The 24024-nt window shown below is 52.5% G+C and overlaps 1 protein-coding gene across 1 annotated transcript in view; it reads right to left on the bottom strand.

Moving 5' to 3' along the window:
- Window positions 1-16275: 16275 nt before the first annotated feature.
- LHFPL4 (LHFPL tetraspan subfamily member 4) overlaps window positions 16276-24024 on the bottom strand; it is a 64192-nt gene continuing 56443 nt past the window's right edge. Inside the window, 3 exon segments of the mRNA XM_065408489.1 lie at window positions 16276-16312; window positions 16314-16449; window positions 19847-20083. Coding sequence (XP_065264561.1) covers window positions 16276-16312; window positions 16314-16449; window positions 19847-20083 — 410 coding nt within the window.

The following is a 24024-nucleotide window of genomic DNA, read 5'->3' as shown; positions in this document are numbered from 1 at the left end:
AATAATGCAACTGTCAAGACCGGACCCATAAGTGCTTTACCATAGCAATAGGAAGGGAGTTACTCTCACAGGCCTGTACTGGAATGTCCCAAAAGAAAAGGACAAGACACACGATTGGGCTCCTCTAGGAGCTGCCTTCACGTCCTCTGGTCCTTGCAATGCGTGTGTTCAGAACAAAGAGGTAAGGGATACACCATGGTAGCAGAAAAACATGGTAGAAAACTGATTGGTTAACTCTAGTTTCAGATGACGTAGAGAGGACCTTTTACTTGTAACCAGATAGGGTATAACAATATGACTTTTGGGGTGTAACACTGGGAGGTAGCCACAAGGTCCTGAATTCATCTGCAAATCGTGTGGCTTTTCCAGAAACCCGAAACTAAATCTTTTTTTCTGCAGGTTCCTCCTGAGCCCCCTGCCTTTTCTAGCGAGTCTTGCGGCTCTACCTGGAGGAAAGCGGTCTAGGAATCGATGGTCTGTGGCGATGGCTCTCCCAGTCCCAGCAGGAGGAGCCAGGCTGCAGGCCCAAGAGCTGCAGTATAAATACCCCCAGGTCAGTTGGGGGCTCTGTAGGCTGTAAAGTAGAGATACACATTTCTACAGCAGGAAGAGACGGGAGCGATCAGGGCGTGGGGCCTCTCTGGGGAGAGTGCGGGGTAATGTGGGGGCCCAATGGAGAGAGCGGCTGCACTTCGCGCTCGAGGTGCCTCACGCTAATGAAGAGATGGGTTTCTGAGCAGTGGAGGGCAGCATTCCCCTCAAGTTCAGTCTGAGATATGGACAGATGCTGCTAATGGTGCTGTCTCTGATGTGGCTCCTCTAGAACGCCACAAGGCACCTTATCCAAATATCTGCCTGGCTAAGGAGTCCTGAGAAAAGTCCATGCCCCAAATTCTACCCCGCAGGTCCCGCTTCCTGGGCCTGAGTGACGCCCCATTTTCCCCACACTCCAGGGCATGAGCGCTGGGCTGTGCCACTGCTCTCCACCCAGCCATGCCTTGGCACGGGCAGGCACCTCAAGGACCAAGCAGACACAAGTCTGGCTCTGAAGCAATCCCTGACCCTGGCTCCTCCCCTGCTAGGTCCAGGGCACATGGTACCGTTCCAGGCCTGAGAGCTGGCACAGCTCCCCCACAGAGCCCCCAGCTGCGGCTCGGGGAGCCTCGTATCTGTTCCTCTTGCCAGGACAGGGGGGTGGCTCAGACAGATCTCTGCTGGGTGAAGGAGGCCAGCTAGTGAGGTAGGGGAGGGGCAGGGGAATCCCGTCCAACAGCCAGAGCCATTTTCATTGTCAGTGGTGGCCATGTTTCCTCCATCCCACGGCCACCCACTCCCCTGGGGAGTTATTGCGGGGGGGGGGGGGGGCACAGCTTGGCCTTGGCTGGGCTGTGTGAGAGTGTGATCAGTGATTAGGCAAAGGCTAAGCTGCTGAGAGCTGCTCCCATGCTGGCGATGACCAGGCACCAGACGCGCGAGTGTTGCTGAGCCCGAGGAAGGAGGAGGGCACTGGAGCAGTTGCACAAGGATTGGGACCAGGGGCCAAGCCTCTTCCCATTCTCGACGTCTAGCCCCTGCAGATCCCTGCCTGCTTCTGGCCCCACCGCTACCCCTCAGGCTCTTGCTGGAGATGGAGCCACGCAGGGTGGCGGCACAGCCAGGGCAGTGGGTTTGCTGTAGGACTATCTAGGCCAGAGCCCATTTCCAGGGAGCTTCTCTCTCCGGCTCAGTCCGCCCGTCTATGTCCAAGAGAATCGCACAGTCAAGGCCTGAGACTTCAGCCTGTGGACACCATGCGCCAAAGCCCATGGCACTAGTGCCAGGAGAGCTGTGACGGTCGAGTCCAGGACTGGGCTCGAGAAACCCTCTGAAAACCTGATCCGAATCCAACGCTTGGAGGCAGCGTCTGGCTTCCCAGAGGCAGCAGCAACCACCACACCGCACAGCCCAAGGAGAGAACTGAAGCCAGCGGGTTTTTCCGCCTGTTACAACTGCCTCATGAAGAAACCCAGGTGAGGCCTGGGCCCAGCATGACGCTCCAGATTGCCTCTCCTCACCTCTCTGCGGAAGCAGCTGGAAATTCAGGTCCCTTTCATCTTTCTGCACACGGACTTGATTCTGTCTGAGTAGCTGTGTTGCCAGTGGCCACAGCTCTCTCTGGGTGTCAGGCAGGGATGTATTCAGGGGGCAGTAATGGGAATCCCTGGCCTTTCCCAGAGTGAGGCTGACACAGCTGTCCTCAAACGCATCACTCAAAAGCCAGGCCTGCTCTTAGACAGTCAGTCTCTCCCACCCCGGCCAACCCCCAGCCAGTCACAGAAGGAACGGCCTTAAGCGCCCCGGGGCTGCTGGGGCAGCGACACTGCGGGACTCTTCTCACTGCAAGTAGCCAGCTGGGTCCCGCCCTTGCACCTAAGCCAAAATGAGAGATGGCTCCAGCTCGGCGCCCTGAGCCCGCTTTGTGGCTCCTGTCAGTGTGTCTCGCTGCACGGGGGGAACAGAACAGGGTCTCTCTTGGTTTGGGTGGAGACCTCGGAACCTGGATCCCCAGCACTGCCCAGAGCAGCAGCAGGAGCTTCCCAGAGGCAAGTCCTGCCCTTGTCCCCTCTCAGGGGCCTTAATCCAGCCATGCAAGGTCTTCTCTACATGCAGCATCCATGGCCCAGTAAGGCCTTGGTCTCTGGCGAGATTGCCAACAAGCAGGGACCTGACAGGCCTGCTGTGACTGTGGTCTGCGACGTGGACACCCACTCACTGGGCACTAGGCTAAGCCCCACTGGTGCTCTTCACTCTGCCACAAACAGTCTCAGACCCGGCCATTGCTGACTTCATGTACACAGGAGCTGCTGCCTTAGAGGCCAAAGCTCCTCCGCCTCTCTGGGCGTCTGAGTGGGGCTGAATCTTACATAAAGCTATAAACCAAATCTTAAGGCTGTCTGGCAGCATCCCCTTACCCAGTCTACCCTCCCTCCAGCCCCCAGTGCTGTCATAGTGCCAGCAACATCATCATCTCCATAGTTACACTAGCTGGCTTTCCATGGCAACAGCAGGAGAATGCTATTGGCAGACCCCAGCTCCAGGTGTAACAGTGAGTCACCGTGGAGATGCAGCAGCGGCTTGGGGAGCATCTCAGTTCCTCACTTGTGCTGAGAAATGAGAAATTGTGAAGTGTGATTTCCCATTTCTGGTTTCTGACTTTACAGATGTCCTTGCTCCTGTCCCAGACCCTGGCTGTTTATCACCAGCTGCTCCTCTTCAGACTCATCCTTTGTCCCTCATCTGCCATCCAGCCAAAGGCAGTGCAGGGCACTGAACTGTCTCTGCCCCTCACCCAGGCTAGGAGAATGCAACCACCACACCCTCACTGAGGATGGAGACTGCTGCATAGCAACCTCTCTCCTGATTTAGCCTGGGCTTCCTGCACCAGCCTGCGGGCTGACATTTCATCAGCCTGGGGCAGGGCCCTATCTGCAGAGTTGTGCAAAAAGCAACAGGCCCTCCTGTGGCAGTATGTTCATGATGATAAATGGTGAGCGTGCATCAGCACCAGCAAGACCAAGGCCTGCTGGGAGCGCCAGGTTCCTGGGCATCTACCTGCTGCAGAACTTCCCCCACAGCACAGATTCATCGGCATTGCCCCATCTTTGGGGTCTGTAGCAGCCTCAGTCGGGGCAGCACATTGGCTCACTCTGCAGCTCCTCTACAGAGGATGGGTGCAAGATAAACCAGCAGGGTATTGTGGGACAGCAGGGGACAAGATGACTAAGGAGTGCCCCCAGTCTGAGCAGAGTCACTGGGGTTGTTAAACCAGCTGCAGCTGTCTGCCTTGCCTGCCTTCGAGCAGTTCTGTGCATCACAGAATTTTAGAAATGTCAGGCTGGAAGGGACCTGGAGAAGTCCAACGCCCTGCACTGAGGCAGACCTAGTATCTACCATCCTGGCTAAGTGTCTGTCCAACCTGTTCTTAAAAATCTCCAATGATGCGGATCCCACGGCCTCCCTTGGAAGCCTATTGCAGAGCCTAGCTTCCCTGAGAGTTGGAAAGTTCTTCCTAATATTTAACCTAGATCTCCCTTGCTGAAGATATGAAGCCAATTACTCCTTGTTCTACCTTCAGTGGACATAGAATCGTAGAACTGGAAGGGACCTCAAGAGGTCTTCTAGTCCAGTCCCCTGCACTCATGGCAGGACTAAGTATTATCTAGACCATCCCTGACAGGTGTTTGTCTAACTGGCTCTTAAAAACCTCCAGTGATGGAGATGCCACAACCTCCCTAGATAATTTATTCCAGTGCTTAAACACCCTGACAGGAAATTTTTCCTAATGTTCAACCTAAACCTTCCTTGCTGCAATTAAGCCCATTGCTTCTTGTCCTAGCCTCAGAAGTTAAGGAGAACATGGAGAACAATTGATCCCCATCCTCTTTATAACAGCCCTTAACATATTTGAAGACTGTGATCAGGGTCCCCCCACCCCAGTCATCTTTTTCTCAATACTAAACACATCCAGTTTTTTTAACCTTTCCTCAAAGGTCAGGTTTTTCTAAACCTTTGATCATTTCTGTTACTCTCCACTGGACTCTCTGATTTGTCCACATCTTTCCTAAAGTGTGGTGCCCAGAATTGGACACGATACTCCAGCTGAGACCTCCCCAGTCCCAAGTAGAGCAGGACAATTACCTTCTGTGTCTTACATACAACACTCCTGTTAATACACCCCAGAATCGTATTAGTCTTTTTCATAACTGCATTACATTGCTGACTCTTATTCAATTTCTGATCCTCTATAAGTTTCTTTTCTACACTCAGACTCTGTGCTTGTGAGTGGGAAGTTTTGCCTCTCAGAGGTGCCCAGGGGTGGTGTGTAATTTTCCCAGGTTACTGGCTGGGGGCTGGAGCCAGTTCTGTGTTGTGTTGTATTGTTGAAAAGGAACCCCTAGATATCGAACCCGGCCCTGGTTGCTGCCAGCTCCCCTGGCAGAAGGGTTATATTTTTCTCTCCAGCCCCCCAGCAACTATTGTTGCTCTTTGGTGAACTCCCTTTGGCTTGCCAATATTTTTCTGCCAATGAAGCACCCCAAAGAGAATGCACTATTCCACGGGCCTTCCCAGGACCCTATAGAGAAGGGGCTGCCCCCTCCCGGCTCTGACATATGCCTTGGGTGTGCCCCAACACTGGTTGCTCCCTGGAGCCCGGGCCAGGGATGGGACTGGGCAACATGGGGAGATTCTGCTGTTGCAGGAGATGGGGAAGCATGTGAGGCAGAGGCTGAGCCCGGTGAACATCATCCCACCTGCACTGGAGCAGGGACCTGACAACAAAAGGGTGTGAAGAACAGGGACCATCGACAAAGCCAGCGAGGAGCCGGCTCCAGGTGAGGCCGCATGTCTCGCCGTGCAGTTCACGGGGGCAGGGTCCCTGTGGAGCAGCTCTCTGAGCAGGCCAGCAGAGCCCCAGGGCCAGGGTGGGGCGTGCCACATGCTGGAGAGGGTGCTGAGCACACGGGGCTCTCTGGCGGCAAGGGCGGGGGCAGGAGGAGCCCTGGGGACTTGCAGAGGCTGCCCAACAGCAGGACCTGGGACTGCAGCTGAGAACCTCCCATGGGGGGAGGGGGTGCGGCCTACTCCCTCCAATAATTCATGTGGTGGCTGCTCTCTCCAGCCATGGTGCATGGTGCCTGCCGCGGGCACAGCCTGGGGAGGGAGGAGCCTGTCAAGGAGATGTGGGCACTAAGAGAAAATCTATCAGGACTCTGGGCTCCAGTGCCTGCCTCTCCCTGCTGGGTCTGCCCCCCATGGCACAGTGCCCTCCTCCCCGGTCACTGGGTCTCCACTGAGGGGTCAAAGGGGGCAGAAGTCAAGAGGGTGGAGGCGATGATAAAGCTGGGGGCCTCCAGGTGGGTGAGTGCCTCACTTCTCCCCACAGCTCTGGCCTCTCTGTGCGAGCCTGGCACGCTCCTGGGAGCTTTGGTGCTATCTCTTGCCGCCCTCTGGAGGAAGATGATGTCCCCTCCCTGGCCTTTCTCACCCTGCAGAGGTTGCCTGCCTTGTCCTGTTCGCTGGTTGGAGGCAGCCGTTGGGAAGTGGCATGCCCTGTGCCTAGGAGGAGGGCAGCACAGATGCCAGCAGTGTCAGCTCCCCTCCCCACCACTGTTCCCGAGGGTGGCGTGTGCGCCCAGTGTGCTGAGGACGAGCTGCTCTGTAGCTTGTTAGGAACTCGTGGGATCCAGCCAGCCTGTGTCATGCAGGTGACCAAACAATTCGTCAGGTGGGAGCGCCTGTCAGTCCCTGCTGGCCTAGGCTGGCAGGGCCCAGCCTCTGCAGCGCCATGCTGGTGTGTTCTGGCCCTAGCTTTGGAAATGTTCAGCTTTGTTTATCGTGTGCCTGGCGGTGACTTAGGAGCACCCCGCCCATCTCCCACCCCTGCCTCAGTGGGTCAGTGCAGAACATGAGAACGGCCAGACTGGGTCAGACCAAAGGTCCATCCAGCCCAGTGTCCTGTCTGCTGACAGTGGCCAATGCCAAGTGCCCCAGGGGGAGTGAACCTAACAGGCAATGATCAAGTGATCTCTCTCCTGCCCTCCATCTCCATCCTCTGACAAACAGAGGCTAGGGACACCATTCCTTACCCGTCCTGGCTAATAGCCATTAACGGACTTAACCTCCATGAATTTATCCAGTTCTCTTTTAAACGCTGTTATAGTCCTAGCCTTCACAACCTCTTCAGGCAAGGAGTTCCACAGGTTGACTGTGCGCTGTGTGAAGAAGAACTTCCTTTTATTTGTTTTAAACCTGCTGCCCATTAATTTCATTTGGTGGCCCCTAGTTCTTATATGATGGGAACAAGTAAATAACTTTGAATTGTTCCTTGTCCCAAGCAATGGGACTCCCGCTGCTTCCCAGGGATGGCAAGCCCTTGCTCTGGTACGTCTGATGGGCAGCAAGACTCACCTGATAACAAGCCTGAACCTCCCCCTTTCTGAAGCTCCACCTGTTGTTCCCACTGCCAGTCCTGCAGTGTCTGGGCCATGCTTCCCTATCCTGGGGGAGGGGCAGGGCAGAACGTGCGCCTTTGGCGCCGCAGTAAATTGAGCCTCCGAGTGCGTCCCTTCCTTCACCCTCTGGCCCTCGCTGTGCCAGCAGGGAAGCACCGGGACACCACCCAGCCACGGCCCTCCTTCGCCAGCCCCTTGCACAGCCACACTGAGAAGGAGAGCCTTTGGCCTTGGGATCTGCATACCAGTTACCTCTCATCAGCATATTCCCCTCCTCCCCAATTAGATCAGCAGATTTAGGACCTTTAATCTTTCTTATGAATCAGACCCTCCATGCACACCGGGATCGCTGGCTGCCCTTATGTTTGTGTGTCTGTGGTGATGCAGGCCCTAGAATGGAACACGGCATTCTAGGGGATAGCTGCTATGGAGCCTTGACCGAGGGGCTGTCACCTCTCTGCTCCATGACACCTCTGCACATGCAGCCTAAATCATGGCTTTGGGGTTTTTTCCTACCATATTACATTGCAAGCTCCTCTTCAAATTTTCCTGTGCAATTGCCCCAGTCTCTTTCAGCATTACTGCTTTCCAGCTCTCTCTTTGACTGAATAACTGCTTCCAATTATTTTCCCCCAGATGTATTAGCTGCATTCTTACAGACTGCTTCTTGCTCTGTTGCAACCTGCCCGTATTTCTATCCTTTCCATATCCCCTCATATTAGTTCTTTGCCCTTGTTGATCTTTGCAACTCCTCCCAAGTTAGTACGCTCGCCTCTCTGAATTTAATAGAGGAGTTCTTTGTCAATAATCCCAGATTCATACCAGTCCCTTGCTGGGCACTGCCCCTCATTAAACATATTGCCAGTCTCACGCCACACCACGGGGTTCCGATCCAATCCAGTTTGAATTATATTTTCCAGTAAGGTTTTGTGAAACACTGTATCAAACGTTGTACTAAAATACAGATATATTACAGCTACTGTATTCCCTTCTCCACTTCAATCAACAAAACCAATCACATTTGTCTGACACAAGCTGTAATTTGTATCCCCCATATGCAGAATCCGCTAGGTCAGTGGTTCCCAAACTGCTCTGTGGAGAACTGGCTGGTTGCTGGGTGTTGGCACCATCTCCTTGTTTCTAGCGGCTAAATTGCTTTAAAAGAAATTTATAAATTCACCCAGTATTTTCCTGTTGACTTCTCCGCATAAGCACTAGCAGTCATTGCTACAACAATGTTATGCTGATTGTGAACGGAAGGGGAGAAGGTGCTGGAGGTGGTGCTTACGAGGAGTGTGTCAATAAGAGACCTGTGAGCTGTAGCCCATGCTTTGGGTGTTTGAGAACCCCTGCTCTAGATATTTGCGGGTTTGTGTTTGTGTATTTTTCTTAATATTTGCTATTATTTTAGTGGAACAGAGGTTAGACTTGTCGGATAGGAACTGCCAGGATTGCACTCATCCTGTCAGAAAATTCACTGCTACATTTGCTTTTCTTCTATTCTCCACACCTTCCGATTTCGCCAGGATTTTTCAGAAAAATTCTCAGTGGTTCAGTAAGGGAATCAACTAATTCCCTTAGTGCCCAGGGCTGCAGCCCAGCCAGAATGGCTGGCTTTGTATGTGTTTGCCTCTCCCCAGCATCCCCTTAACTGCCTCTTATTCAATGTATATTTACAGAGTCTTTGTTGCTTCCTAGTTGCCCAAATCTCTTCCCTTCTCATTGTAGAGCGAGCTTTCAGAGAGCAGTAAAATAGGCCTGACCCTTGGAGCCACCAGGACTCCACCACCAACCTGCTTTCCGCCTGGAGCTGCTTCCCCTGGTGGGTTTGTGAAAGCTCCTTTGGTAGCATCAACTTACTTTGTTTTCTTCTCTCTTCCCTGCAGAATCTGCATATCCTTGTTTGGTTCCTTCCTTCTCTTCATAACAACAGCTGCCCCAACCATGACCCTGATTTCAGTGCCGTCAGCTCCCTTGTGCCTCTACCCTGCCTCAGTGAAATACCAGCTTCTCGCTCTGCTCCCCATCTCAGGCAAGCTGCCTCTCTGTTAATAACGGGCTCTTTCCCCTTGACATTTCTCTCTCTTTCACACCCCCACCCCCACCCCGTCATGTGCCCTGTCCAGCTGCTTCTAGCTGCAAGGGTACTTGGATGTTTTCCCTTCCTACTCCACCTCCAGGCTGTGGCTGAAGAGACCATCTCATGGTTGCCTCCAGCTTTGCATTCACACTTTCACTGCTAGTGCTTAGAACTTTATTGCATTGCCAAGGACTGCCTGCTTTCTGGTGCTGTCGGCTTATAAAGCCTGTGCCCATGGGACTATGAGGAACACAGGAAACCTGACACACTGACCTGGCCAGCAAATCCAGATCCCTAGCCAGTGGGATTTGGTGTGGGGAGTGGGAAGGGGGGGGGGTGAGAGGGCCTCTCGCTCGGCTCCAGCTAGATGGTGTGATGTGGGCACATTGGTCTCGCAGTGCGTGGCTAAGGCTTAGCTCTAGTCTGGGGAAGCTGTTGAGGGTGCTGCTGTCACTATGGTTACTCTGGGTGACTTTCCTTCCATTTCTCAGCCCTCAGCTCTGCCCTTGGGATGGTGGATTCTATGATGGGACAGGAAATGGCACCGTTCCCTGCAAGGGGCACTGCCTTTCCGGGCTCCTAGCTCGGAGGCTTAGAGAAAGCCAGCCTGGGAGGGATTCGTGTCTCTTTGGGCATGGGGAGTCCCTGCTGCATTCTGCCTCTCCTGACACTTGGCCACAGACCGGTCAGGCAGCTCAGCCCTCCGCAGCCTGGAGCTGGAGCCTGTGAGGGGCAGGGCTCCTGCAGCGGAGGGGGTTCCGGGAGAGACCCCCTCCCTCTGTTCCATTGCCCCCTCCTCCAAGGCTGGCCCTAAGGGAGAGATGCCAAGTTGCAGCTTCGCTTATGCCAGTGGAGATAAAAGCACCATATATGTTGCGATGGTATTTGGCACCAGCCTGAGACAGAATCAGAGAGGGGAGGGCCCCGGAGAGGGAACAGACACAGCAGCAGGGGAGGAAAGACTCCCATCCCCACCCCAGGTGTGGTTTGCATTTCCAGTTGCTCCACCTTACAAGGGGCCTGGCTGAGGTTTACATTCAGTGCTTGAAGTGAGCTAGATGTCTCGGCAGCCGCACAGGCTGGGCCAAGCAGTGAGGCCCACTCGCAGTAGAGGGAGCGGGGGGGTGGGGGCCAGGCCTTCTATCCCTACAGTCTGGGATAGGGAGGGAGCGTCAGTCTGCAGCCCCTCCTGCCATCCCAGGCAGGATGGAGGTAAAGTACAAAGTCACGGTGGCTGGAATCCCCAGGGGACTCAGAGTCACTTTACCCTGTTCAGAGAAGATTCATTTACACATAAAAGTATGAAACGTTCCAGTCTCAGGTGCTGGGTTCCCCCAACAGCAGAGTGCAGAAAAGCTGAGCTGTACAAAACAGGGCAGGGGAGGGTTCCTGGCTGAGTCTGCAGTCCTGGGGGCATCCCAGACAGACTGTGGCTTGTGCCAGATGCATAAGGAAATGATATGGAGGAAACTCATCTGGAAGCATTCTCCGGAGGGAGCATGGAAATTCCAGAGGTTCTTGGGAATGTAGAAATCTGTTAAAAACTCTGTCTTTTTCCTTGAAACAAAACTGCAGTTTGTTGCTCCTCTTGAAGCAGGTTCAGGGGGATTTGGCATCAAACTCCCTCCATCTACAACCCCCGAGCAGGGGGAGGGAGCCAAAGCTGGTGAGTCGCATGAAATGGACGGGCCGTCATGGACACAGGGCAAGGTTGGCAAATCCCAGAGAGGTTGGCAGATTCTGAGGCTTCGGGTTGACGTTATGGAACCATCGGCAGCAGAAAGAAGGCAGGATAGAGAGAGAGCGTCTGAGCCAGGTACCAGTGAGATAAGGGCCCTGCTGCATGTTCTCTACATTATATCCTCTGTGGAGAGAACACAGAGAATCAGCACGTGCCAGGCCACAACACCTACAGCACCAGAGCCCCGAACGGCAGTGCCAGCACCCCGAGGGGGTTGACGTAACAATCAAAGCAGCAGGGCAGGGTGACACTGGGACCAGCTTCCTTGCGGGCCTGCAGACCCAGCAACTTCCCAGGGAAGGAAGGGCCCTTGCAGCTTGTGGCAGTTCCTGTATTCCTGGTACCTCTTTAGGGCCCCGTGCAGCCACTGTGTGGAACTGGCACCTGTTTCGCCCACCTGCATTTCTAACGTACTTGTCACTGGCCCTACGATCATTTATAGACTCATAGACTTTAAGGTCAGAAGGGACCATTATGGTCATCTAGTCTGACCCCCCGCATGATGCAGGCCACAAAAGCTGACCCACCCACTTTCCCTTAACTCAGCTGTTGAAGTCTCCAGATCGTGATTTAAAGACTTCAAGTCGCAGAGAATCCTCCAGCTTGCGACCCCTGCCCCATGCTGCGGAGGAAGGCGAAAAACCTCCAGGGCCTCTGCCAATCTACCCTGGAGGAAAATTCCCTTCCGACCCCAAATATGGCGATCAGTAGAACCCCGAGCATACAGGCAAGATTCTACAGCCGGACCCTCATTTTACCAGCGATGGCACGTTATTGCCTAATTGACTAAAATCATGTTATCCCATCAAACCATTCCCTCCATAAACTTATCTAGCCTAATCTTGAAGCCAGAGAGGTCTTTCGCCCCCACCGTTTCCCAGCTCTTCCGCTGGCCAACTGGAAATTAACCCTTGGAGAGGACGTGTGGAGATCTCAAAGTCACGGAGGGGCCCAGGAGCTTCCTAGGATCCTTATCCAAGCGATACCCAGAAACTCCCTGCACAGGGAGGGCATTGCAAGGTGACGGGCAAATTGGGAGAGAATCTCTGCCAGCACATCAGTGACCGTCCCTGCCTGACCCGCTGCTGAGCAGGGCACGCAAACCCCACCCCCCTCCAGCAGCGGGGAGTTGAGGACACTCTGCTGGGGCCGGGTTGGTTCTCACCTGCTGTCGGGGAAAGCGGCTCCTGGCAGGTGAGGTGAGTTACACCGGGACTGCTGCTATGCAACCCTCCCTGACCTGGGGTCAGCAGAAGCTTGTTACTTTTATGGGTATAACTGTGTAGCCCTAAGTGACAGTCGTCCTTACAGGCCCGAGGGGATACGCTGTGCCACTCCTGCTGTGCAAAGAGGCCCTGCCCCAGACCTGCTGCATTCTCAGCCTGGCTCCTTCCTCACACCTTGGGGGGCCCAGTACAGCAGCATGTGACACCATCACAACTCAGCCCCACTGCTTGCCAGTGCGACACCCGGATGCAGCCCTCTCACGCAGTGTCAGGCCCTTGCTGCCTCTGACCCACCCCACATGAAGTCCTCTCCCTTCCAGCTTCTCTCACCTGCTGCCAGGACAGCTGGGAGGGAAGGGTGGGCATTCGCCTCCACCTGTGAGTGCTGGAGGCTCTCCACACACCCCGTGTGCTGTCAGGCTGCACGGGGAGCACTCCTGGGACGAGCCCGGGATGGACTAACCCTTTCTGTTGTCCCACAGCCCACCCTACTTAAAGACAGGAAACAAAACCTCTGCCAAAGCTTGCCTGATTCAGCTTGCCAATAAAACTGTAAGCGTATGCAAGATGCATTGGATGTAGCATCCCGGGGAGGTAAGGGGGCCCACTGGTACGGACACACGTAAGAATAGCACATAGTTAATTGTCTTTCTCCGACTCATCCTTCCCATGTTTCTTGTTGTCTTTAGACTGAGAGCTCATCGGGACAGTGACTGTCTCTACATCCCGGGTCTGCACCAGCCAGAGTGACACGGCCCCCCCACCACCTCAAGAGTGAGGCCCCAGGTAACCCCTCCCAGTACACATACCCCTCCAGTACCCCCAAATACTCCTCCCAGTGCACACCCCCCTCCGGTACCCCCCATGTACCCCCACCAGCACCCCCAAATACTCCTCCCAGTGCGCACCCCCTTCTGGCACCCCCCCATGTACCCCCTCCAGCACCCCAAATACTCCTCCCAGTGCGCACCCCCTCCGACACCCCCCATGTACCCCCGCCAGCACCCCCAAATACTCCTCCCAGTGCGCACCCCCCTCCGGTACCCCCCATGTACCCCCGCCAGCACCCCCAAATACTCCTCCCAGTGCGCACCCCCCTCCGGTACCCCCCATGTACCCCCACCAGCACCCCCAAATACTCCTCCCAGTACACACACCCCTCTGGCACCCCCCATGTACCCCCTCCAGCACCCCCAAATACTCCTCCCAGTACACATACCCCTCCAGTACCCCCAAATACTCCTCCCAGTGCACACCCCCCTCCGGTACCCCCCATGTACCCCCTCCAGCAGCCCAAATACTCCTCCCAGTATACACACCCCTCCCGCACCCCCCATGTACCCCCTCCAGCACCCCCAAATACTCCTCCCAGTGCACACCCCCTCCGACACCCCCATGTACCCCCTCCAGCACCCCCAAATACTCCTCCCAGTGCGCACCCCCCTCCGGCACCCCCATGTACCCCCTCCAGCACCCCCAAATACTCCTCCCAGTATACACACCCCTCCAGCACCCCCATGTACCCCCTCCAGCACCCCCAAATACTCCTCCCAGTATACACACCCCTCCAGCACCCCCCATGTACCCCCTCCAGCACCACCAAATACTCCTCCCAGTACACACACCCCTCCGGCACCCCCATATACCTCCTCCAGCACCCCCAAATACTCCTCCCAGTACACACACCCCTCCGGCACCCCCATATACCTCCTCCAGCACCCCCAAATACTCCTCCCAGTATGCACCTCCCCTCCAACACCCCCCATGTGCCCCCTCCAGCACCCCCAAATACTCCTCCCAGTACACATACCCCTCCAGCACCCCCAAATACTCCTCCCAGTGCGCACCCCCCTCCGGCACCCCCATGTACCCCCTCCAGCACCCCCAAATACTCCTCCCAGTATACACACCCCTCCAGCACCCCCCATGTACCCCCTCCAGCACCCCCAAATACTCCTCCCAGTACACACACCCCTCCGGCACCCCCATATACCTCCTCCAGCACCCCCAAATACTCCTCCCAGTACGCACCTCCCCTCCAACACCCCCCATGTGCCCCCTCCAGCACCCCCAAATACTCCTCCCAGTACACACACCCCTCCCGCACCCCCATGTGCCCCCTCCAGCACCCCCAAATACTCCTCCCAGTATACACACCCCTCCAGCACCCCCCATGTACCCCCTCCAGCACCCCCAAATACTCCTCCCAGTACACACACCCCTCCGGCACCCCCATATACCTCCTCCAGCACCCCCAAATACTCCTCCCAGTACGCACCTCCCCTCCAACACCCCCCCATGTGCCCCCTCCAGCAACCCCAAATATTCCTCCCAGTACACACACCCCTCCGGCACCCCCATGTACCCCCTCCAGCACCCCAAATACTCCTCCCAGTACACACATCTCTCCGGCACCCCCATGTACCCCCTCCAGCACCCCCAAATACTCCTCCCAGTATGCACCTGCCCTCCAACACCCCCCCCCCCATGTGCCTCCTCCAGCAACTCCAAATATTCCTCCCAGTACACACACCCCTCCAGCACCCTTCAGGTACCCCCTCCAGCACTTCCCAGTACATACAAACCCCTTCAGCACCCCCCAGCTGTACCCCCTCTCCAGCTCTCCCTCTGGCAGTGGCCTCATTTTGGGAACCTGAAATACGGTAACCCTATGTACAGCACCCAGCACCACGGGGTCTTGATCCTGGCTGGGCCCCTCGGTGCTCCTGGGATATAAATAGTGAATGGAGTCCTGGGTGGTCCTGTCCTCTCACGTCATGGCAAGATATTCATTCATTGGACCAGTCCGAGTGTGAGGAGCACAGCTGGAGCAAGGCACTAGCTTCAGCCAGGCTGTGGAGTGGTTCAGAACAGCAACCCCTTCAGGCCTCTTACTGACAGAGAAGGGACAGGCATGAAGGGCCTGGTGAGCCCCCACCTCCACCCCGCCACTAATGGGGACATGTCAGAACTAGCCACATCTCCCCTCAGACTAATGCGATTGGACAGAACTGAACCAGCCCAACCCTTCCCCGCTCCCCACACGCACTGACTCGGGGGTGACAGCTCTTGGGAATTAATTGAGTTGCTCAATTTTGAACCTGCAGGAGGAGCTCTTGTTATGACATGAATATCTCCGTTCCCCCAATTTTCAGGATTGGTTACATATGCAGAGCTCTGGTTGACAGAGACCTGTCTTCGCCACAGCCCTGCCTTTATGTCAGGCCCTATGTGAGTACAAAGGAGCAGAGGATCCTGGGGAAGTGGGAGACAGAGTGTCAAGGGGATCAGGGAAGAGCTGCTGCTGCATACAAGGGAGGTCCCAAGGCGGTGTAGGGAAGAAGGGGATGTAGTTGGAGCTGTGGGAGGGAAGCAGTAATTCTCCAAGTTCTCCCCCAGCAGCAGGTGGTCTCGGGGCAGTGGGAGCGAAGGATAAAGAAAATAAAAATTAAGTATTCTCAGCAATTTGCGCAATTATAATTAGTCATTTTTAAAATTTAGATAATGTTTTGGAGAGATTATTGGATGATTACATACTGGATCAAATTACATATAAAGGATGGAACGCTTTTAAAAAAATTGAAATGCATTGAAGGTGGGAACTGATTATTTTTAAAAAGTCCAGGATTCTAAACCTAATTACTGCACTCAGAATGGGTTGTGAAGTTAGGCCAAACTGTGGCCTAAACCAGCAAATCTGTTTAGTCTTAAAGCCTCAGTCTTGAACTTAGTGCATCTAGCTTAGGGTCCGTGTGGCAGCCCATCAGTTCTGAGATGGGTGCAGGAAATAGCTTGTGTTTCCAAGAGAATCTCCTGGTTCTTTGTGCCGGATTTCTGAAGGCACTGGTGATCGGGCAGGAGAGTGCAGTGGGACGGGTCAGGGAAGAAAGCTGGGGCAGGGCTATGTGGGAAGGGCAGGGAGTCAAGACAGTAGTTAGGAAATGGATGGTAGTTCCCCATCTCAGGGGTGAGGAGAGAGAGTGGACTCCCATCTGAGCAGCCAAGGAGTGGTAGGCATGTCTTGGGGCATTAAAGGTTGTCTTTTCAGCCGGACATTTTCTCTCACACACACAAGGGAGGAGCAGAAGGGAGTTGAGACGTCAAGACAGGCTAAATATGATTTGATTAAAAAAAAAAAAAGAGAGAGAGAGAGAGAGAGACTTATGATTTGGGGGCTAATCTCAACATCTTTGGGGTTGACTCAGGATTTTTGATCCTGTAAGGTTAGTAGTACTGCTACGGGGACAGAACAGAACCAGGCCCAATGCCCCCCACATGCAGACAGAACAGAAGTAGTCCCAACACCCTTCTTCTCCCTGCCCCCCGGCACACACACTAACTGGACAGGATGGAACCAGGCCTGGTGGACCACGCTGCAACACACAGAACTTACCGCAGTGCCAACAAAATCTGTGAAAAATATAAAAAAAAAAAAGAGAGAGAGAGAGAGAGAGAGTTAGGAGTCTGCTCTGGGTCCGACTCAGCCTCTGCTTCCTCCTGGCTGCACTGCCAGACGGTGCAAGGGGTTCCTGTAGCACATCTCCAAGCTCTCTGGGGCTGCTCTGAGTTTAAATTTATGACTCATTAGTCTACATCCTATTGATCTGGTCTTGGTTTAGATGCAGTGGGTCCAATACTGCGTGGTTCTACTGTCTCCTACGCCTCCCCTCCCGATGATTTGGCTGATTTGCACCAGTGTAACTGGGAGGGGAATGTCGCTCCCTGGATGGAACGGTCAAGACACCACAGAAGCACATATAGTCTGATCCCTCTTAAACATGCGTGCACAGAGCCTGTAGCCAGAGCCCTCCATGCTATACGCAGATATTTTTCTGCACACACCTCTGGCCGTAGACAGATTGCGATAATCACAGTAACACACACAACTCTCCAACCCAGGTCTGCAGAGCCCTATCCCCAACTGAGGCACAAGGGGAATCTGGTCTCATTTGTTCCTATGTTTCCCTCAGACTGTTTGCCATTGAGCCTCAGCCCGGCCCTGGACGGACCCTCATCTCCGGGCTGGGTGTTTTTCAGTCTCTGTGACAATAGAAAAGTATGGGGCAAATTTCGGGATCTGTTTTTCTCTGTCAGAGGGAAAACTATTTCTGACATCAAAGAGCTTCCCTACTCCTGAGGGGAGACCCGTGTTACAGCTGAAAGGGCCCTGTCGCTGTTGTGCCAGGAGGAAGGGAGGAAGTCTGTAGTCAGAGTATTGACCTACTGGGTGGTTCCCAGTTTTTCAGACAGCGAGGGCACGAGTACAGTTAAACGAACTCAGCCATGATCTAGTTAAAAAATCCCTAATGGGACTGGTATTTATGTATCTGGCTTTGTCCATAATGAACAGCATCTGTAGCTAGTATCTCAGGACATCATAAAACAGCACCACGTCAAACAGCACCACTCCTAGGGAGAATGGGTATTCAAAGAACTCACTCTAGTTCCGCTAGCACTCCCAGAAAGAGGATGAGGCAGGAATCAGAGTTGCATGTGGGATCTATGAAGCTACTCCTGTGTGGCAGCTCACTTCTAGGAGTTTGCCTAGCATTGTGGATGGAGGCATGTTGCACACACACAGCTGCATGAACTCACACACACAAGCACTGAGTGAGAAACCCTACATATATTTCGAAACCCCTTTAAGCAGATTTCCTGCCTTTTACAGTTACAAGAAACATGGCTTCTCTGAATTGTTCCTTGTTTGATGTGGATCCGCCCTACCACCAAACATTTTTCTGAATTTCTGTAACTTATTATTGTAGAGACTCTTTGATTTGATCCCAAGAAAAACCTGGCTGTGCACCATCTGCAAAGGGCAGCCTGGTGCCTGGTGGCAGCACGGCTCGCTGGGCAGTTTGACGCTCGAAGAGCTCCCGTTCCCATACAGAAGCGTGGGCCGAGCATTCAGAGGCTGCGTGCAGAGTGGACCTGGAACAGATGGGGGTCAGTGAACCTCTCCCAGTCAGAGGTGAGGGGACAGGGATTCAGTCAGACCTAGGCTGCCACTCACCCTAATGCACCTGTGCTCAGAGCCTCTTCCCTTGGCTTCCAGCTAGCCATGCCCACTGTAACTCTAGGGTTAATCCAAACAGATGGTGCAAACTCTAAGGCCAGTAGATTGACTGTGATTAATTACATTTCTCTTCTGGCCTTTGTTCACATTTCAGTGATGCCAAGGACGGGAGACAACGTAACCAGCTGAGCAAAGCACAGACAGAATCAAGAGGGCACAGAGCGGAGGACGGGTGCCACAAAGGAGAGAATTAGAGAGATTGTTCCTGCACCAGTTATGGGAGGAATCCAAACCCTCCTGCTCCAGGGACCAGCCTCTGACTGAGGAGTTAGGAAGAAACTTCCCCTATGAGCAGGATATGCTCTAACTGCCCATTCGGGGGCTATCACACCTTCCTTGGAAGCAGCTGGGCCTGGCTGCTCTCAGCAAGAGGAGACTGGGCTACATGGACCTGCGAGGACTGCTCCCACCTGGCCATTCCGGTATTCCAAATGGAAACTGCACTGGCTAATCTGATTGGCTGGGGGACTGAGCCACGCACCAATCCGATCACGGGCTGGGTGGCCATTCTTCAAAAATAAACAAATATTCAGCCAATCACAAATCAGATTTTATTTTTAGAAATGCTATTATTATGGATAAACTGGAATCTGACTGGCTGAAGCACCATATAAAAATGTACCCTAAATCAATCCAAATGCAGTAGGGACATTAGCCTTTTGGTGTCATTGGACTCTGATCTTGGCATGGACCAGCAGAGAACTTTGCACTCTTATAGCACGAGGGACACCTTCCCTTGGGAACACATTATGCTCCACTGACGCTCCTGCCACAGTGACTCAGAGGAAAGCTGGTTTGGGAGTAATGCTAACTGTGCCCTGTCTGTGACAGTAAGTCATTAAACCCCCTTCCTGCCTCCGGGGGTCTGAGGGAGGCAGCAAGGGAGGGGCCAGAGGCGCTGGGGCAGAAGTCTGTCATACAGGGATTCCCCACCCCAATGCACAGATGAATGAGCCGCTTTCCCTGCTCTGAACAGTGGCTGACCTCCTTGTCACAGACCCAACTGAATGCCTAGAGCTGGAACCTGCCTGGCGGCTGCCCCCATCAGATAGGACTGGCTGGGGGATTCTGTTAGGGTTAATTGGGAATGTCCCGCTTGCCCTGACCTTAGTAGAACCATGTGGAAGCCTGTCCCCTGGAGCAGGTTCTTGTGCTGGCTGGAAAGCCTAGGGCCTGTAAAATATTTATCAGGTTTTACTGTGCTCCACAGGGTGGCTCAGTGTCCTTCACTGCGGCGGAATGTGGAGCTCTCCTCTCCTCCCCAGCTGACCCTATTTATAGTGTTAAATGTGGGCAGGTCGGGACCAGGCTCCAGGAAAACCAGAGAGAGAGAGAGAACAGGAATGTGTGTAATGTGGGAAGGTTCTGCTTGCACATGGCTCTGCACAGACCCTGGCAGCTCCTTGCACAGGGGCTACTTGCACCCCCAGCAGGAGGGGACTGGCACCGACCCATATATCTGGCCAGAGACTTGGGCTTATCAGGTATTTTTCAGGCTTCAGCACTTTTGGTGGCACCATGGCTGTGAAAGAGATGCTGACTAGATGAGAAGAGGAACAGAGATACAGCACAGTCTGGAGAGGGTGGAGCTGGAGTTCTTAAGTCCTACCACTATCTGGATTCATGTAGGCAGGGAGAGGGGCTGGAAAGGGCTCAGCTAGGAGAGAAACCTTTGCTATGTCCTGTTGTGGAGGGATGGGAGCTGCAGCTAGGGGCAGGAGTGGTTCTTACCTTTGTTCTCTGTCTTGAGCTCCTCATGAAGCAGGTCGTTCTGCCGGTTGCCAAGGACAAAGGCCAGGAAGGAGAGGATGAGGGCGTTGAGGATGCCGATGATGGCAAGGATGTAGGCCCAGCGCACAGAACAATCGCCCAACGAGTACTTCCCTGTCTTCTCCCCGCACATGTCCCTGACAGTCTCTGCATCCCAGCCATCTGGAAATATCATGCAGCCGAGCACCAGGCAGAGTGCTGGACAAGGAAAGAGGGATACAGGGTCCGGAGGGGGAGAAGAGGGTGGGGCAGGAGAGAGAGAGAACAGAAATTTGATAATAGCAGGCGCTTCAATCTAGCAGACAAGAATATAACGAGATCCAACAGCTGGAAGTTGAAGCTAGATACCCTCAGACTTGAAATCACCTTTTTTTTTTTTTTTTAACCAATGAGAATAATTAACCACTGAACAACTCACCAAGGGAAGTGGTGGATTCTCCAGCAATGGCAATTTTCAAATCAAGATGGGATTTTTTTTCTTAAAAGATACAATGTAGTTCAAGCCCAGCTATTAGACTTGAAGCAGGAATTCATTCAGGGCAGTCCTCTGGCCAGTATTATGCAGAAGGTCAGATTAGATGTTCACAAGCATCCTCTGGCCTTAAAATCTATGCATCTCAACACTCTTCGACTATTAGCAAACAGCTGTGAAACTGGCTAGTAAAGTGTCTCATCCCCTTCTAGTGGGTGATCCACATAGATGGTATCAGCCTGCAGCTGCTACCCCTTACTCCATTAGCCCAAATGGTAGGGGATGTGCTACGGATCGAAAGGTTCCAATCCTGCTGATGATCCCTGTGGGAGTCAATAGGGTTCTACACGATGGGATTTCTGGGTGTATATTTTTAGTTTGCTTTCCTAAAAACCTAGGAAATTATACTTTAAAAAATATATTAAAAGAATGCTATTGTGGTTGCAAAGTCAAGCACTCAAAAGTTAGGAAATGCCAGAGGTAAGATTTTCTGTCCAACCTTAATTTGGCCCCTTGTGCATATGCTTTATGATACAGTCTTTAATTACATGATCACAGGACCTCTGCCTCATTCAGTGCAGAGGATGGCCCGTGGTCACTGAAGTGCTAGCCAATATCTCTTTATCATTCTTATTCAATTCATTACTAAATCAGCAGGTCCAGATAACTTGCATTCAGGTGTTTTAAAAGAGCTAGCTGGACTGTTAATGTTGATTTTCAATTAGTCTTGGAACACTGGGTAAATCCCAGAAGAAAGCTAATGTAGTACCAATATTTAAAAAGGGCAAAAAGGATGAGCAGGGTAATTGATTATTTCTGTCAGTCTGAAATCAATCTCTGGCAAGATCAAAATGGAGAGGCTGATATGGGACTGAATTAATAAAGAATTAAAGGAAAGTGATATAACTAATGCCAGTCAACATGGCTTTATGAAAAACATCCTGTCAAACTTACTTGATATCTCTTTTTAGTAAGATGACAAGTTTGGTTGATAAAGTGTCAATGTAACAAACTTAGACTGCTGTAAGGTGTTTGACTTGGTACCACACAACATTTTGATTAAAAAAATCTAGAACAATATAGAAGTAACATGGCACATATTAAATGGATTAAAAGCTTGCTAACTGATAGGTTTTAACTGCAAGCAAGGAATGATCATTACGGCTACGTTTTAGTCACTGGTGTTTTTAGTAAAAGTCATGGACAGGTCACGGACAGTAAACAACAATTCACGGCCCGTGACCCGTCCATGACTTGTACTATATACCGCGACTAAAACTTGGGTGCTCTGGGGCAAGGGGTGACCCGGGACCCCTGCTGGTGCTGGTGGGAGTGGAGGGGGCTGTCCTAGGAATTATTTTGTGGACGTTCTATGGTCTGTGTTATACAGGACATCAGGCTGCCGCTAGGTCATCACAATGGTCCCTTCTGGCCTTGGAATCTAAGAATGTGTGGCCTCAGACCTTATTTACTCCCCACTATTTAAACACTGCATTGAATATGGAATTACTGATTTCCTCATGGACATTTCTATGATGCTTCTCAGCATTGGATCTGAGACCTTCACATATTTGAATGAATGTATAATCCCAAATTGCCCAGGAGGTAGGGAGGTATTGGCCCAAAGATTAAGGACACAGTTATCAAGTATCGACTGAGTTAGGCTGCCCAATTTGAGATGGCTGGACTTGATTTTTCAGACTACTTAGCGTTATGTGTAGCACTTCATAGATTAGAGCGGCACTCCCAGTGACTTCAGGTGCAGCTGAGCGCTCAGCACTTCTGCCAATCAGATTTCAGGGGCCTCAAGTTTAGTCCCCCAGAAAATGAATCGTATGTAATCAGTGGCCACCTGTGGAGAGTTTGTTAGCAATAGTTAGAGGCTGGCTCCTGAGTTGAAGCAGGAAGATTTCCTAGCACTTCCCTAGCTCCTGTTTGCTGGTCAGTATCTGGAACAGGTGGCTCCCTGCTGGTGGTGATGGTTTGGGCGAAACCGAGGTGACTTTACCCTGGATTTCTGGCTTTGGGTGTTCTCTCTGAATCTGCTTCCAAAGTTTAGGCCTGATCTGGCTATCTAGTAACTTATCTAGCCCCGTCACCAACATATCTGAGTATCACTGAGATGAGGAGAGGGGCAGAGTGGCCTGTACCTTCACCTGTTACCAGCTCAGTGCGTTTTGTTAGGTTGCTTTTCGTCCCTCGTTTGCACACTGTGTAAGAGCTGGCAGTTTGCTGGGCTGTCAAGGACCCTGCCACACCTACCTACCCTGGGAGAAGAGAGAGGAGCAGGGCTGACCAGATGGATTTTAAAATTGCAGTTGAAATGCTTGTGAGTCAGGCACAGACAGATTTGTGAGTCACCAGTTCTTTCCTTAGAGGAGAAGTGTTGGAGGACATGCACACAGCTGTGAGAGATTCTAGGAGGAGGATGCAAATGTCCCAGCCTGGGCAGAGGAGGGAAGCAATTTCTGATTCTGGACTGACCAGGAATGAAAGCAAAGGGAGGTAGGGGACCCCTAAGTTCAGTGTCTGAGGAGTACCTTGCACTAGGCTTCACCCATCACAGATGCAAAAAGAAGGTGAAGAAAGGATGAGCTATCACAGGCGGACCTCCATAGGGTATCATTCCAGGTGCCTGGCAAAAGGGAATTCTCCTCCCATATAAGTAATGTATAAAAAGAGAGCTCCCTGTGACTTCAGCTGTGAGTGCTCAGTACTTCTGAAAATCAGAGCCCAGGGTCTCAGGTTGGGCCCCCAGAAAATGAGGAACACGCAATTAAACTTTTCACTAAGTGACTTGTGAAGCAACACACAGGCACCCTGTGGCAGAGGCAGGGATAGATTGCAATTCTTCAGGGTGGCATTCATCTGCTTAAGCTACAAGTCCATTCTTTTTCATCCTGCCATCCCCTGCCTCATTCACTACACACCTTCTGACGTCTGGAACAAATGAGGCAGGGGCCCTACAAACATCTAAGCCTGGCTTCGTGAGAAGGAGTTGAATTCACAGACTTGGTGAGGCTGAGCTGCTCACAACACTTCAGTCTACAGCCAGCGGACGTGACAGAGAAGTGCTCAGAGTGAAATGCGAGTGTGAGGGACCTGTGAGAGCTGTGAAGGGGAACTGGCAGTTACAAGTTATCACACAGCTTCTTCTAAGCAAGAACATTTATTCTTGGGGTAAAAGTGGTACAGGAAAAAAAAAAACATATTAAAGAAATATAAGAACCTGCCCACGTACTAAAAGGCTTACCAGAGGTCCCCCCCCCCCAACTCCAACCTAAGGCTCTAGTAGGGTTTAGTCCTTCAAACCCCACAAATGGGTTTTCCCCACGGTTACATGTTCATCCATCTTAGATCCAGAACCAGAACAGAGACTGGGCAGATAAGCCGTCTCTTTATACTGTTGGGGCTTCTGATCTTGGCCTCCTGTAACAGGTAATCAGCAGACTACGGCCCTCTCCCCAGGACATAGCTTCAAAGGGCTGTGTTTTTCCATAACTGGAGTTGGGGAATTTGCATTAGCCTCTCCCTAGGGAATTTGCCTGGAAAGCCACTTAAAGACTACTTATCGCAAAAGTCCATACTTTTCTGGCATATTTTTAATATAATCTTTTGAACTCCCAGGTGTTACAGCAATTTTCTGCAATATCCTTGAATCTGTCAC

Source organism: Emys orbicularis, chromosome 7 (genome assembly GCF_028017835.1).
Source record: "Emys orbicularis isolate rEmyOrb1 chromosome 7, rEmyOrb1.hap1, whole genome shotgun sequence".
NCBI classification, from domain to species: Eukaryota; Metazoa; Chordata; order Testudines; family Emydidae; genus Emys; species Emys orbicularis.
This window is presented reverse-complemented; position numbering and strand designations above follow the sequence as displayed.